The 17,480-nt window shown below is 30.8% G+C and overlaps 4 protein-coding genes across 4 annotated transcripts in view; 2 read left to right on the top strand and 2 right to left on the bottom strand.

The window, feature by feature from the left end:
* Positions 1–2,968: 2,968 nt before the first annotated feature.
* Positions 2,969–5,038, top strand: LOTGIDRAFT_113738 (hypothetical protein; the record flags this gene model as incomplete). The annotated part of the gene is made up of 4 exons (XM_009052238.1): positions 2,969–3,555; positions 3,823–3,904; positions 4,217–4,329; positions 4,477–5,038. The coding sequence occupies 4 exons, from the start codon at positions 2,969–2,971 to the stop codon at positions 5,036–5,038; spliced, it is 1,344 nt and encodes a 447-aa protein (XP_009050486.1).
* Positions 5,039–6,844: 1,806 nt separating this feature from the next.
* LOTGIDRAFT_113844 (hypothetical protein) lies at positions 6,845–7,483 on the bottom strand (the record flags this gene model as incomplete). Its single annotated transcript, XM_009052239.1, has 1 exon — positions 6,845–7,483. The coding sequence occupies one exon, from the start codon at positions 7,481–7,483 to the stop codon at positions 6,845–6,847; it is 639 nt and encodes a 212-aa protein (XP_009050487.1).
* A 2,587-nt stretch (positions 7,484–10,070) lies between these two features.
* Positions 10,071–11,301, top strand: LOTGIDRAFT_158808 (hypothetical protein; the record flags this gene model as incomplete). The annotated part of the gene is made up of 3 exons (XM_009052240.1): positions 10,071–10,279; positions 10,469–10,676; positions 10,962–11,301. Coding segments are annotated over 3 exons (757 nt in total), but the record flags the coding sequence as incomplete, so codon positions are not given.
* An 846-nt stretch (positions 11,302–12,147) lies between these two features.
* The window catches only part of LOTGIDRAFT_114038 (hypothetical protein), a gene marked incomplete at both ends in the record, with an annotated part of 9,415 nt that continues 4,082 nt past the window's right edge, over positions 12,148–17,480 (bottom strand). The window contains 11 exons of the mRNA XM_009052241.1: positions 12,148–12,320; positions 12,513–12,585; positions 12,913–13,146; positions 13,429–13,461; positions 13,690–13,760; positions 13,892–13,966; positions 14,207–14,381; positions 14,799–14,911; positions 15,180–15,304; positions 16,246–16,329; positions 16,634–16,782. Coding sequence (XP_009050489.1) covers positions 12,148–12,320; positions 12,513–12,585; positions 12,913–13,146; positions 13,429–13,461; positions 13,690–13,760; positions 13,892–13,966; positions 14,207–14,381; positions 14,799–14,911; positions 15,180–15,304; positions 16,246–16,329; positions 16,634–16,782 — 1,305 coding nt within the window. The remainder of the gene's footprint in view (positions 12,321–12,512; positions 12,586–12,912; positions 13,147–13,428; positions 13,462–13,689; positions 13,761–13,891; positions 13,967–14,206; positions 14,382–14,798; positions 14,912–15,179; positions 15,305–16,245; positions 16,330–16,633; positions 16,783–17,480) is intronic.

A 17,480-nucleotide genomic window follows, 5' to 3' on the forward strand; every position in this document is an offset into this window, starting at 1 on the left:
ATGATTATAGTTACAATAATAGAGTATTTTCACTGTTAAAATAGTGCTCAATACATCAATTGTAGAGTGATATAGAAATATTTAGACAGAACCTATGAAAACATCTTGTTGTTACTTGTTGTTTCACTCTATGCGATCTTCAAACATCAGACCTATTTATAAGTTGTACAAATATGATTATAGTTATAGTAATATAGAATCATATTGGATTATCAATAATTCATCTTATAATCATAATTATCAGTGGCTGTTAGTAGTTATCAGACAGCTTTATCTGCCTGTCGGTTCTACTCATTTAGTGTCACAATTGCGACATTCAGTCTAAATGTTGAAGAAACTGGCATAATCTAGACTAAAAAATTGAATTATTCAATTATAATCTGTTATAATACTCAGATGACATAATTCATATACTATACTATTATTATTTCAGGAGAATTCGTTTATTAGAATCACCAATAGAAGATGATGAGTCATCAGAAGATTATGATCCATCTGTTACAGTTGCTCAAACTCATTAGATTACTGCTCTTAATAAGTATATTCTACAATAAGATATTTAGGTAACTGATAAAGATAAATATCAGTCCTATTCTGTAGCTCAGTGTAATCAATGAATATTTTCAGTATTAAGTAACGGGTATTCAATATGCTGTATTACTTTTAATATCTTTGGATGTAATACATGGCATATCAATACAAAAGGTCTTTTTAGATTTTGGGCAATTGATGACGACTCCAAAGTTAAATTATAGCAGTAGTGAAAATTCAAGATATTTTTTCAGTTTTGTACCAGCAAAAAGAAACATGACATTTGCTTTTCGGCTTCTTGCTTTTTTGTTTACCTTGCATGAATTTTTCCTTTGAATCTTGAATTTCGTTCAATGCTTTCTTTTAAAATCAAGATTTAATGTCGGAAATGTGTTTGGGTGCCTTGAGTTGGGTTATATTATTTTGAGATGTTAGAAGTGATTTATATGGTGTTAAATTCTGAAATTTTAATCCACTATTATTGCTTTATTTCTGGTTAGATGTTTGTTAAATTATTAGTCTCTCATGCAATACTCAAAACTCTTTGAATTTTCTCACTTGCATGTGATGGTCCGAAATTTTTTTTCATTTCTTACTGAATTTTTGGTTTCAATTGTGTTATTTATATGAATTTCTCTGTTCACTGCTAGTCATAAAAGAAGTATTTTTGTTAATCACATGTGGCCTTAAACAGGGGATGATATTATGTGCTAAAAGAGTTTATAAGATGTTTTAAAACAATGAAATAATGTTAAACAGATAAATGGATCATAAAGTGCTATTATTACCTTGTTATTATATATTCATTATTAATTATTTATTTTGTTACAACTATTTGATAATTTTATATAAAAATGGAAAATTGGTTACAAATATATGTTAAGTTGTTTTCTTTATTGAATTTAAGGAAAAGTAGGTAGAGTTGTATGCTAATGTCTATGAGTCAATGCTTTGTGTAGGTTGATTATTCACACAGTTGAATTATAAAGCAGAAATATCATGTTAAGAGACAATGATGAAATTGATCTTCCTAATTCTTTCTTGTCTTGTCATAAAATACAATTGTTTTCAAATTTGTTCATTTGTTCTCCTTGGATTATAATAGATTAAAACAATTGGTATTCTTGAAATATACTTTAGTGTTGAAATTACTTTTTAATCTGCTCAAGTTGAGATTTCCTTGATAGGCATTAATCCAAACTTATCATATATGATATTATATTCTTTGAAGTTGATGATATTGATAGTTAGAAATAGTAATTTGTAGGCTCTGTGATCTTAGGTCTACAGCTTCCATATACTTCGAATATACAGCCTGATATTGTTGATTTATAGTAGGCTATTATTAGTTGAGATATCTGTTAATTTATCTAAAATCATGTGATATTACCTGTGATACATTATCATATGCAATAAATTATATATTATTTTTGTAATAATCTTAAAAAAAATAATTCTGAAGTTAAAATTTTATTTTGTTCCCTCTCATAAAATAAAATAAAACCTATGGCAAAACCTATGAATGTTTGGTTCAAATACAAGCCATGGTCATATTACCAAATACATAGCTCTACAATAGTTCAGGAGCAGTCATTGTCTTATAGGCATAGGCCATTTATTAAACTGGGAAATTCTCAACATCTGAGCTATTCTAGCAATCTAATTAAACACGAATAGTTGCTTGTGAAACAGTTCTAGGCTGTCAAAAAAAGGCTCGCAATGACCTCAAGGATTTTTCCTTCTCTTACGGTAGGACAAGTAGAATCATATTACAGATTCTGTGAATGGTTTAGAATATACATGTTTTCTCCACACATAAAACCTAACTCTACTAGTAAGTCTAAATTTTTTTGTTATACTTTTCACCTCAGTATAATGTTCAGTGAAAAAAATACATTAATAAAGTAATGGTAGCGCCTATTAAAAAAAAAGGATATAAAATTTACAAATATTTCGATTCCTCAAATGATAATCCAACCTTTAACTTCATTATATTGTCTTGTAGTCAACACTTGTTCCGATGGTGTTCTTTGGACTTATTTCGTTTCCTGATTGTCTAATTCATTGTTGACAAATCCAACATTTTATAAAACCAGCATGGCCGTAGCTGTAAAAAATAATCGACATCCAAGTGTTAAATGAAAGTATTGTGCTTTATTGGGCACTTCCCCTAATTAAAGTTAAACATATACAAGAATAAGAAGCTCACAATTCATGTCACTGTCACAGTCTTTACTTATTTACAGCCTACAGTTGATATGAAGTAATAATTCGAAAGGCTAAACTGAAAGTAGCCCACAGTGATTAGTGATGATGTGATACGCTAGTGACTTAACAGTGACAATCAGCTTCTTCAGTCTTCTCAAACATCCCCTAATTGTTAAAAAAAAATCTTCACTAGTTGAGGGTAGCATTTTTAGTCAGATAAAAACCCACAATGCCCAAAAAGAAAATTAAAGAAAACAGAACTAATGATCCTGGATTTTGGGCAGCAGGTCCAAACAGTCGTATAAAATTTAAAGTAGACATCGAAGAAGGAACATGGCTCCATCCAAGTGAAATCATACAAGATAAAACCAAAGCTGGTGATGATAAAGGGGTTGTTAAATCTAAAAAGCGAAAATCTCTAGAAGAAGAGGTACCGGTACCTACAAAATCCAAGAAAAGGAAATTGAAAAAAAAAAAGAAAAACTCTCAGGAACTCCACACCCAGAACACAGGCATAGAAGATGTAGAGCAGTTAAGGGATGAATATGAAAGTAATACAGAATGGAATATAAGAAGAAGCTTTTTAACAGAACACATGGAAACCATGACCTTAGATAGATTAATATGTCTATCAAAATGTTTTATAAACTATGAAATTTATGGTAATATTTATCCTAAAGAAGTAATGTTAATGTTAACAAATATGAAAGCAGCTATAGCTGATGTAATCCCTGACAGAAAGGAACGACTTAAATCCCAATATGAGGTTGAATTTGTGAAGCCTGCCAAACCTGAATCTAAAATATCAGATGCTTTGTATAATCAACAGAAAGCTCCTTCTAAAGGAATGATAAACTTTGTGAAAGCTGGAGCAAGTTACGAATGCATAAATCATGCAAAATCTGACTCAGAAGATAAAAATGAAGAAAGTCAGTCTTACCATCCTTTTACAACTCCATATCATAAACAAGGTGAAAACTTCAATGATTCACAAAAACCTGATGAATATGGCTCTCTTTATGATAAAAAGCAGGGAAGAATAGAAATTGAACAGAAAGAACAGAAAATATCATCCATGAGAAGTACATTGGAAAATCTTGAGAAAAGTAAACCTGACTCCAATTGTATCAGTAAATTTTTTGAAGCGTGTCAAAAAGTCAAGATTGTTCCACATGCTGAATCTGATATCCATTTACAAGGATTCTCATGTAAAGTATTTTTGGATGGAATTCTTGTGGCAGAAAGCATAGCAAAAAATAAAAAGTCAGCACGTTCTGATGCACACAATCTAGCCTGTGAAAAAATATTGAAACCATACCATAAATTAATTGGAACCCATCCAAACCATTTAACATTTGAGTGTTCTGATCAACCTTTTGAACCAGACAAGTGTAATGTTCCGAAAAATTATGAAAATGGAGATTCTGAAAATTTAACTGATAGTAAATCAAGTGATGAGAAATCTGTGGACCTGAAGGAATTAAGAAAAATAAATGAACACCTGAAAGATTTCTATTTTAGAGAGTTAAATGATGAGAGTTTTGACTTTCCTCTAAATTGTATGCATCAAACTTGTGCCTTTCTTAAAGTGTCTTTAGAATTGAAAAGTTTAAATTTGAAATGTGGTAAAGTGAAATGTGAGTTGTTAATTAATGGAGTTAATTGTGGACAGGGTGTTGGAGAAAAGGCCAAAGAAGCTGAACAGGAGGCTGCCAAGGATGCTGTGCAGAAATTAAGAAACATTTGCTGGACGATGAAGTATAAAACTATTGTGGATGCTGATAATGATATGTTATCAAAAGACTCGGTAATGGAAGATAAAGAAAAAGTATCTAATGAGATTGAACATGGGAAGAAATTAGGAGATTCAAATATTGGTAGCAAATTAATGAAGAAGATGGGTTGGAGTGGAGGGGGTATTGGTAAAAATCAGCAAGGCAGAGCAGAGCCAGTATTGATCAATAAAGTTGTAGAAAGATCAGGTTTGGGTGCTGATGGTAAATCTTCCCAAAAGGAACTTAAAAATGTTGTGTTTAAAATTGTGAATGATTATTATCATTCTAATGATGACACAGATATAGCTTTTGCTCCAGATTTTTCAAGTTTCGAGAGAAAAGTTATTCATGATGCCTGTCGTAAATTTGGATTGAAGAGTAAAAGTTATGGAAGTGGAGATGATAGATATCTAGTGATCAGTCGTCAGAGAACGCCACAAGAACTATATCAGTATGTCTTATCAAAAGGGGGAGAAACACATAAATATAAACTCATACCACCCTTATTGCCAGAATTCAAATAAAAAAATTACTTATTATGGGGTTTAAGTGTTTAAGGATTGAAATCAATACTTTATCCATCATAAGCATGGTGTCTCAATGTTTTACAGTTGATTTGCTGTTACTGTTTTACTTTGTATTTGGTTGTATCTGGGGTTTTTTTTAAAGAAACTTTACTATTGACCATGTCACAATTCCAACCAAATTAACAATCTAATAAAAACTGATTATTGTATTTGACTGGCATTGATTTGTGCACAATATGTTATAGAGGTTCTGTGATATCTCAATATGCTTCAATTATGTAATCCTCTGCCCCTATTTCAGCCTCTGATAGCTTATAGCTTCTCCAGCCAACAACTGTCAAAATAGCTAACAGTACTGGAATAGAGGCAGATGTTTTGGACTTATTATTATATTGATTTTTATACTTGTATTTGGTTCTGGGGATACTTTCACTCATCCTAGATCTAAAAACATCTGGCAGAAAACATTGCAAAGAAATGAGCTTAATCTTAATTAAGTCTTAATTTAAGTTTCTTATATGACTTTTTCTTCTTTCTTTCTTGTATTGACTAATCAGAAGTCATTAACATTCTAAATTATTGTAATTGTTTTATTATGGTAAGAAAACCAGATTGAAGTTTTCCGTATTCTTTCATCTTTATGATTAGAAAACCAATCAATATAAATCTTGTGATTTGAAATTCATTTAAATGCTTAAACAGTCAATCACGTTTTGTTATAAAACACAAAAGTATACCAAAGGATAATCACTTATATTTTAAGACATTATGAATATACAACACCTTTTTAGATACATCAAAATATTCCGATTTGATACCTACATGTATATAAGAATTATATAGATTATATTCTTTAAAAAATTATGCTGAACCCAGCAGCTTATTTCCTGTCATTTATTTTGCAAAATGATCTGGGCATATTCTGTGGTCTAAAAATGATTATTTCACCATATTTCCTAGATAGAGTTCCAGGAAATCCTTTAAGGAAATGGAATCATTTGAAATTTGATTATAAATGTTAATGTAGAAGAACTTAATTATTGTTTTATTATTGTTTGGGAAAAGAGAACATCGTTATTGATACATTTTGTACTTTTAAGCCCACATGGAAATGTGGACATAGATTGTCATCTTCCCTGTCTGTCTGTTGGGGAGTTTTCACCCTATCATGTATGTTGTACCTATCATGTATGTTGTACTTTTTTCAACGTAAAATTCATTAACTGAACAAAATAAGATATCGTAGAAGTGTTTCAATCCAACTCATGTATAAAAAAAGACAACAACAAAAATATTTTCACAAAATTTTTGAGAAAAAAAATCAAACTCGTAGCAAACACACACTCTAGCTTTTTCTAGAATCAGTTTCAAAAGTCTGCTATCTGCTTCTATTTTGAAATGTGTCTTAATAGAATAGTCTGCTAATATTTCCTGTCATTTGACGAATCTGAATTTTAGCTAAATTGCCAGTAATACTAGAATTGAAAATAAATCCTGAAAAGGGGAGATAATAGTGTCGACTCTTAATATTATCTGTATCAGGATAAGATAAGAGCATGTTTGTAATGATCAGGAAACTGTGACTATTGTCACTTCTGCTTTGACATCCTAATAATGACAATCCCTGTAGTTCAATTTAACATCTAAGGTGATGAAACAATGACATATTTTTGTGATCACTTAATGTATTGATTTTTGTAATTTTCCGTCTTTACACAAACATTTTTAATATTTGATTGGGGCATTGTATGAAAGAAAACAAAACAACAATGAAAGTTTTAAATCTTGTCTTTTAAAAAAATGTCAGTTAACAAGTTGATCTTTCTTCTTCTTTTCTTTTCCTGCTAATATGGCTTGTTTAAATAGCTCACAATATAATTTTATAGCAACAGGGGTATCATCATTAGCAGGAATAGGGTAAGATATTATTCGTGGGTCACAATTTGTATCTACTATTCCAATAGTTGGAATTAAAAGTTTGGCAGAGTCAATAACACCTGTATGAGTTTCAAAAACACTGTTTAAAACACTGACAAATATACACAAGTCAGGTAATCGTGTGGCTCCTTTGTATATAACATTAGAGTTAGTAAAAGAACCACCTCTCCAATATCTACAATGGGCATATTCACCACAATCTTTAGCCGTCTGTTCCACAATGTCTAATGTTTGTCTATAACGGCTTGCAAATAATATAACTCCACCTCTATAAGCAATATGGGCTGCAAAGTTCAAGGCATCCTGCATCATAACTTTAGTTTGTTCCAAATCAATAATATCTAAATCAAATCTGGTTCCAAATAGAAATGGTGCCATGTATGGATCCCTACATCCTGTTTTGTGGCCCAAATGAGCTCCCACCTCAAAAAGACTTTTTACAGTAACCAACTTTCTAACTCCAAAATAATCATCATCAAGAAATTCTTTCGGTTCTTCTTCCATGAAAGTTCTTTCATCTTGTTGCTGTATTTGAGGCAAAGAAGCTGGAAGCAAAATGAAATAAAACCTATTAAATAGGTTGAATGTAGGATAACAATTAACATGAAACAATCTATAACTGTGTTAAATACAACTTCTGTGTAGTTAATATAGTATAAAACTGACAAGTAGTAGACAACTTTGTATGCTTCTGCTGACTGTGCTGATCCATTGAATGAGAGTTGACACTGTGATATATATATATATAACAGTGATATTTCTTGATAAGGGTCTTCACCAGTAGCATCTCATATTCCAGCACACATCATACTGAACTAGGCATAAGCTTATTGCATAACAACTTGATAGTTGAATAGCATAATCAAGATACGCAGACAAAAAACAATAACATACCTCTTTGATGACTGGTTGGTGTAGTTTTGGAGTAATATTTGCTGGTAGATCCAGAATATATAATCTTTAGACCTAAAACAATGAAGAATGAATATGAGTCAATTTTATAATGATTCAATCTTTCTTTTTACAAGAGCGGAAAGGGTTATTTTCAGCCAAATTTTGCTATGTTTGGTGGATTTTTCACATTTCTTTATCATTGAACAATAGGCTAAGCTTTGTACGCTTAGTTACACATTGTCATTGTTTGATTGAATATGAAACTTTGAAGGCAATGAGGATAAACACGAGGCAGTTTTAGGCCATATATATCTTTTTTACTCCACAAACCTAGACTTTTCTATTAATTCTGTATGATTGTAAACAATAGAATAAAATTAGGGTGGAATTACCCTGGAATGGAGAAAATATTGTATTTCGTCGGAAAATCTGCATCAAGGGCGCAGCCATTTTGAAAAGGGAGGCAACTGTGTTCTGAACCTTTGACCTAGTTTTTTTCCATGTCCTTAATTTAGACAAACTTGTTTACATTTTTGTTATGATAATAATGTAGTCAGTAGACTATCCTGTTTTTGGTGTATAGACAGGTATATTTTTGTACATTAGCCTACTGTAGGACAAATTGATCTAGAAAAACAAGAATAAGATTTTAACCCGAGTGAGTCATCAAAAAGACTGTCTAAGCTAGGCCATTGGCATTGGCTTGGAAGTTTGGATTGTGATTTGTGTTCTTTTCCTGGTTATTGTGAACCCCTGTCTACCTTATTCCTATTGATTACTTTATATTTATCTTCTTTATCAAGGTAATGTAATCGACTTATTTTTTTTGAAAGAAAAATTTTAGGCAGGTGTGAAATACAGAAGAAATGCTATGTCAGAGTAGCAATTTGAGTCTAAAATAGGTAAATGGAAACTGATTATGGTGAACAGTGTTTGTTAAAGGTATAATTCACAGACAATAGCTTACTCTAGCAGCTATATTTAAAATAAATTTACGACAGAGTAGACTACACATACATTTTGTTGTCAAAACCCTAAAACTAACAATAACAAAGACCCAACAGGCAACTTGTGTCTGAGCCTTCGTTTATTTTTTTTAGCAAAAACACCTATATTTATTATAAGCTGCTTATAATTTGTTCTCCTTTTGTTATGTGCCTGTGGTTGTGAAAGTTAGCTAACTCAGTAACAAGACTGTAATACATAATATGTGTATAATGTAATTGTGTTTTATTGTATTGGTACCTATCTTTAGTGAATTAAGCTTTACATTCATTTTCCTTTATAAATAATTTATTTTTCTATTGGCAGGTTCTGAAATGGAAGAAGTAAATAGGCGAATACCATTTGCTACTCAACAAATATTCAGTAATTCCATCGAATCTAATAATGAGGAAATTTTTATGAGGCATGTTGCATTTTATCGAAAAGATAGAAAATACCCTATCAATATACAGCAAGGTGTTCTAGACTGTTGTCAACATGGTCGAGTTGAAATGCTTAAAATACTTCTTGCATTTAACTCAAATGTTAATTTTCAAAATTTAGAGAATCGTCGAGCTTTACATTTTGCTGTTCTGAGTGGTTCATTAGAAATAGTGAAGATGATAATAAGTGCTGGATCTGCTGTCAATTGTTACGATAAAATGTCTTATTGTCCAATACATTATGCTTGTGAAAATGGTTTCGCTGAAATAGTTCATTATTTGATTCAAAGAGGTGCTCATGTTACATTCTCTAAAATATTTACTAGTGGAGAGACACCTTTACATGTTGCCTGTAGATCCGGTCATGTAGAAGTAGTTAGAGTTTTGTTAACAAATGGTGCTGATATCAACTGTAAATTAGATCAAACAAAGAATTGTCAGTTAACTCCCTTACATCTTGCTGCTAAACATAATAAATGCGATGTAATAGACACTCTCTGTAGCCGAGGAGCAAATGTGAATGCTAGAAGTTCAATAGGGATAACACCTTTACATATAAGTGCTCAAGTTGGGGATGTGAATGCAGTAAAAACATTATTAGAATATGATGCAGATGTATCAATAAGAGAGGGTAGTGAAAGGGGCGAGTCAGCTTGTACTCTAGCAATATATGAGGGACATGTTGAAGTTGTTAGAACTTTATTAGAGTTTGAACCCAATGTCCATTGTCACAGTTCACATGGATTCTCTGCTCTAAATGCTTCTATCAGTGGACCAAATCACCAATGTTTTGAGATATTGATAAAATGTGGAAGTGATATCAATGAACAAACTGATAATACACAAGAATCACTGTTAATGATAACAGTAGGGTTAGGTGATATTCCTAAAATACAGTCATTATTACAATATGGTGCTAATGTTAATTTACCAGATTTTAAATTTTATACACCTTTACACAGATCACAGATTATTAAAGGTAAGTGTCTTTTGAAACATATTAAATTCCTTTCCCTTTTCTAGCAGTTATTCCACATTCTATAACAGAACTTGTATTCTTATGTATCATTAAAGCTTTTTAAGTCAGCTAGTCAGACAAACGTCTCCAAACCTATCACATTTATCAAATGTGTTTCAATATAAGAAAATGTAGAAATGTATATTTCAGAAAGTAATGATGTGAAAAAAGAAATAGCTAAAATATTAATGAAGGCTGGTGGTAAACTAAATGCAACAGATCGTGATGGGTTTACACCATTACACAGAGCTATATTTACTAATGTATTACGTGGTGAACAGTGTCGACCTTGTATACAGTTACTGGTAGAATCTGGTTGTCGTTTATTCCCTGGTCCTCCACCAGATATCAGAAAAAGGTAACTGCACATTAAGACTTTTACTAGGACTTAATGATAATAAACAGCTATGAAAATTAGTTTCAGCTATATGTATTCTTAGCACTTTTTAGAATAGAAATCCTTCTTTGAGTGGGCCATTTTATATCCATTTAAAACATTTTTTAATTTGACCTATCTAAATTACTTTTTATTGATGAACCTTTTTGGTTACTATCAATATAACAATCAAAACTATAAGTAGATTTTACTGTGGTATTATCCTGCTTAGTTAAAACTTAGTTCTTGTCTCCTAATTATTTTCAGCCAATCCCCTCTATGCTGGTTAACATGGAATGGTCAATATGCTATAGCTGAGTATTTAGTACAAGCTGGTTGGGATATGAGTTTAGAGACATGGATAAATATTATACCACCAAGACAACAACAATATAAACTACAACAACAATTTCAACAAATAGCTGGTAATACACGAGCATTGAAACATTACAGTAGAAAAACTATTCGTGATAGATTATTGGTGGTAACTAAAGATCGTGATATTATCCCTTCAATATCACAATTACCATTACCACAATCATTGAAAGGTTATTTATGTTTACATGATTGTCAGTTTAAATCTACTGATTATTTTGATAATTTATAGGAACACTTCAATATCATAAGCTTGTTGCTATAATATAATATTTTTACTGTTAAAATAGTGCTTAAAACATCAATTGTAACTTTTGTAACCTGAAACATGTTGTTACTCAGAGTTTCACACTGCCATCTTCAGATCTAAAACTTTTGATATTGATGCATTTTATTATATTCCTGTAATAAATTAATTTATTGTGGAATTATGTAATTTCTCACTGTCCACTTTATTTGGAACATTTACCTTCTCATTTTGATTTATAAACCCTGTGCAGACAATAACACATATTATATGGCTATACATTTCAACCAATTAGTGAATATGATATATCAAGTGTTGCAGCATATGATGTAAATTCATCTTTGAAGAAAGGCAGGATTTTTAGGTAAAAAGGAGTTGCTTTCTAATATAATTCCTTTGACACAGCACTGACTTTTCCCCCATCAGACTACTTCCATTAAACCAGAGGCTTTTCAACAACTAAATAGAGATATTGTGAGACACAATGGCATAAAAAATATCTTCTTCAAATCGAGAGAATTTATATCCATTGTTTCAATATACATAGTTTTAAACAATTAATTATATAAGTATTAATTCACATCCCAGACATGTTCAACAACAGACAAGAAAGAACAGGCTACTATGCTAGAATGTTAAATACATGTACATAGTAAATGAAATAGTATACAGTGTTTTTAATTGACATATTTCCCCACATGAAACTATTAGTGTTTATATTTGGAATTGTTGATAGAGTAGAAATATCTTGGGCTAACCACCGCCTATAATGAAATTATTGTTTTTCCCATACTCCAGATAAATATTAACAGTCAATCTCCTCACCAAGCACTATTTGGATTGAGCAGCAGCACTAGCAATATTTTCACCCAAAGCTTCCAATAATTCATGTCTATAATCATCAAAACCACCTTCAATCTCATTGATTGTCTTGTCTTCCACAACCCATAACTGACAATCTGTATCTCTTATTAATCTTTCATCATGACTGACTATAACTACACCTAGAATATACAAAATACTTTCAAAACATCTTTCATTGTAACTATTGTAAGATATTAAGGGAAATATCTGATTACCCTGTCTGTATGAGCATGTGTACATTGATTAATATGATATTCCTACCAGATATATTAAGTAAGCTGAAATATCAGGATAGGCAGAGCATTTAATAATAAATCAAATATCAATTTTACCTCCTTCAAAATGTCTGATAGCTTCAGCTAGTGCATCAATAGATTCTATATCTAAATTATTGGTAGGTTCATCCTATAAAATAAATATAATACAATAATACTAAATATAGTAACCAGTTGAAAAAAAATGTCTATTTAATATACTGTTATTTACTAAGACTTTAGGCATGGGCACTCAGTCTTGGAATATTGTCCCATCAAAAAGACAAGACACTTTTTCCATCTCAACCTCTCCAACCTGCATCACTTACAGAGATAGGTACGAATATCAAGTATTGTCTCAATATATGCGTCATAAAACCCTGAATCCAGGTAAACAAGCAAGAATATAACTCATTGAGCCATCTCATCTTCATTTGACATACATTTGAATCTAATCAAGTGATGCAGGAATACCTACCAAGATAAGAACATCAGGAGCTCGACATGTTAAATCAGCTAGAGCAACTCGGGCTTTCTGTCCCCCAGATAAATCACGTATCAATATAGTATGGGCATGGCTGGGTAATCCAAACTTTCCTAATGTCTTGCGGCAATCTTGAATAGGCATATCAAATAATCTTCTTAAATATTCTACTGAAGATTCATCTAAATTTAACTGATCTGCTGAATGTTGATTGTATATACCTAACCTCTGTAAAATATGATGTTATTCATGATATCTACTTACATATTGATTAAGCTTCAGAGCTCAATTTCAACTAATCATAATACTTATCAGAAATTTACAGTGAATTGCAAATTCCTTTTAAGGTTCTCCTTTATAGTTGTCATGGTATTATAACTTCATTAGGCATAACAGCCAGCTTGCAAAGCAATTATTTAGATACCAATCACTTTAAAATTAAGATGACTTATAAGTGGACTAGGGAATCTCATTTATGAAATGAATAAACTACCGCCACAATATACTTACTAATCTATGATTCTTTCTTACTTCTCCTTTAACCTGAACAAAACAATGTATTTCCTCAGTAATAAACATGTATTTCCAAATAACCTTATAACCAACCAACAGACAGACAAAATAAACTTTGTAATCTGTGACAATAAAATATTCAGGATAAAAAAAATTCATTTACACTGATAACACTTACCTACATTATGCTTATTATACTGTCATGGTTATAAATAAGTTGGAGGTAGAAGGTACAAGATATAATAAATATTAACTTACTGGTTCTAGTTCTTGAACTAACATTTTTAATAAGGTACTCTTTCCTACACCATTAGGCCCAACAATAGCAACTAAAATATAAAATTACCACATCTTATAAGACACTACACTAAATCAAATCATCTCAACATTTCTCATATTTTATTAATGTCTTACACAGTTAAACTTTACAGTATTTTCTATATATAGACTATAAACGTACTTCTAGACTGCATATCTATACCAAAATCTACATTTTCAAATAAATTATCTTGTCCTTTATAATTAAACCATACAGCTACAAAATATAAATAATAATCATTTACTATTAAAGGTAAAACAGTGCAATTTTGAACTTTTAAGTTGTCATCAACATCAACAAGTACATTATGAAACTATATGAATACCATCTCTATTTCTAACTGACCAAGTTTTTCTATATTTGAAGGAATTCATTAAAATTTTGTGATCTACTAAAAAAAAATAACGAGCAATGCTGACATGATAGTGAGTAACCATAACTTTATTTCCAACTTACAGTAGAGACCTAAAATAGGCGGACTGAGTGGAGCTGGATTTGGAAATCGGAATTTAACAACATAATCTTTAGGTTTCTGCATTAATTCTGTTTTTTCTTCATTTTCAGCAAAAGCTTGTTTAGATTTGTTTTTATCTTTATTTTTCTTTCCTATCATTTCCTTCTGTTTAGCTTCCTGAAATAGTATTATTATTTATAAACATATACAATATATATTTGTCTTTAAAGACACCTGGAAAAAAAATAAGCTTGGGGACATACCATTTCTTTGAATAGATTGATCATGTATTAAGCCATGTGCAAGTATACAAATCATTCAAGATAGCCATATAATTTGACTTTGTTACTGTACCTTGAACTTATCATTCTCAATTCACTAGATATCATCTCATGCTGCTGATGTTTGATTGGAATACACAATCCTAATCAAGACAGCTAGATTTGAAATGGAGTTAATTTTCTATATTGAACTTTTGATGTATAAGCAAAGTAAGCTAAACAATGGAACAGTGCAATTTTAAAAGACTACTAACAATAATCAATGTCCAATATCAATAATCAATATCTTCAATATTTAGTTGATTAAACTTACAGCCTGTTTAGTAGATTTTCCTGAAGCTTTCATATCTTTTAGTTTCTTTTCTTGTTTATCATATTCTTTCTGTTGTTCTTTTCTCTTCTGTACAAACATTTTCTTGAAATTAGCTGAAATGTTTGAAAATATCAATTGTTTACCAAAGATTATTTTTAGAAAAATATGTGTTTTTTTAACACGAATGACATGGATCTTTTTTCAGAAGCAGGGGTAAGGTTCTTACAGGAATGTGTAAAGGAATCTGAATGGCTCTTAGAAATATATTTCACAATAAACTAATAATATAATATAATAAGAATATAAATCTAATGCTGTATAGCTGTCAGTAAAAAACAATTCAACCTCTATAGTTGATAGTATATGCAGATAGACACCTACCATAATTGCCTTTATAATAGAAGAGTTTCTGCATATCTAAATGTATTATATCTGTACAAACATTATCTAAAAAACTCTGATCGTGAGAAACAACTAATAATGTCTTCTTCCACTGTTGTAAATAACTATAAATATCAAATAAACACTCTTATATCAAATAGTTTTCCACAGGAAGACACCAGTTATTAAAGTGTTGACAATAAAACCATAGAAAATAGACAGATCTATATCATGTTACTGACTTGCACACTGTAAACTAAGATAGTGGACCGCAGCCATATATGCCCACCACGGCATGCGGATGCTAAATATTCAAACGTATGGGGCAAGGGCAATAACTCTGCTTCTAACGGTCGAAAATAGCTCAAATTCGAACTTGATGTTCGTTTTATGTATATGTATACACATACCGAATTTCATTTGATTCCATTAAAAATCTAGTTTTTAGAGCATTTAGAAGCAAATATTGACGGACCGACGGACCTTCATTTCATGAATATGTATGCACATAGGGCCTACCGAATTTCATTTGATTCCTTCAAACACTCTAGTTTTTAGAGTGTTTACGAGCAATTGATGTTGATAGAAGCACTTACTGTATAAAGGTTAAAGGGCGATAACTCCTCAAACTGACGTAAGAGGCCTAAATCTTGAAAAAGCCTTAAATTTAATCAGAAGTAAACTAAACTTTCTTAAACCTTTCGATTTAGGTCCAATAACATCCATTTTAAGTTTCATCAAAATCGGTTAAAAACTAATAGAGTAATAGCATATTCAAGATTTTGGGGCAAGGGCAATAACTCTGCTTCTAACAATCGCAAATAGCTCAAATTCAAACTTGATCTTCGTTTTATGAATATGTATACACATACCAAATTTCATTTGATTCCATCAAAAAAATCTAGTTTTTAGAGCGTTTGCAAGCAAATGCTGATGGACAGGGGTGGTGCCGACAATATAAATCCACATAGAGAGATGTGGGCGTATAAAAATGATAAATGGCGCTAATTCATATCCTTGATAAAGATCAAAAAGAAAATAAATTTTAAAAAATATTCATGCTTACTTGTCTAACCAAATGACAGCATTTAAATCTAAATGATTTGTAGGTTCATCTAACATCAATAATGTTGGTTCTAGAAATAAAGCCCTGTTAAAAGTACAAAATTAAATAATTTGGAAGAAATATGCAACATTTTCGTCAATTAATTTTAGAACAATAAGAACCATATCACTAACACACACTACACCTTCCTAGTAGTCTGAGGAAATACTTTGTTGTTTAGCGTTAAATTTAGCTTAGCATGGTAGCTTCATAATATATTTTAACTTATGACTATTACACAAAAGAAGTCAATGCAAAAAAATTATTTGATAATATTGTCCTGCATATTAATTAGATATGTTCATAATGGATCATGGATGGTGACATGTAAAAATACAATTTAACAAACCTAGCTAAAGATACCCTCATTCTCCAACCTCCAGATAAATTTTTAGTAGCTCTTTCCATCATTTCTAATGTAAAACCTAAACCAGCTAAAATTCTTCTAGCTTTACCTTCTGCTGCATCAGATCCTATAGCATTTAATTCTTCATATACCTATAATCAACAAAGGCAATAAAAGTAATATTCATCTTGATTCAACCCAATACCTTTATTTATTTCATCCTGACAAAGCATATCGTCGGTGGGCTTCCAAAATCGCGAATATGCAGAATTCAAAATTTTTCAGGACAGACAAAAAACTGCATAACTTTGTTAATAATGGAAGAATAATGTTAGTTTTTGGTATATATAGTTCTTATGCGTCTTTACATACTATGCTGGTACATTTTTGTGTGGGTCTACATTCGTGACGTCAGAAATGGATATACGCGATTTTGACATTACAATTTGAGAAAAATGATGTTATACGTCATTTTGATTTTAACAGATAGACATGTTTTATGAATATTTTTATGATATAATGAAAAATATATCATTCAAACGAGTTAACAAATTTTATTAAAAAAATAAATCATTTCAATAAAAACAAAGAATGACGATATCTACTTGATATTCTGTATGAAAAGAGTGTACTGCAAAATAAATCTCAAAGAATGAAATTAAAACGGCTTAGTTACTATCACAATAAAATATAACAATACAAATAAACTCATTCTCAATGTGGATTAGATGGGCATGAGTTAATCGTGAATAAGGCCATCATAAAACGGGTGGTAATCCTTAGGAATAACTGCTTTTAGTTCCTGCAAATGTTTGTATTTCTTTGCTTTGATTTTTGGTTTTACATCATA

The sequence above is a fragment of the Lottia gigantea genome (genome assembly GCF_000327385.1).
Source record: "Lottia gigantea unplaced genomic scaffold LOTGIsca_18, whole genome shotgun sequence".
Lineage (NCBI taxonomy): Eukaryota > Metazoa > Mollusca > Gastropoda > Lottiidae > Lottia > Lottia gigantea.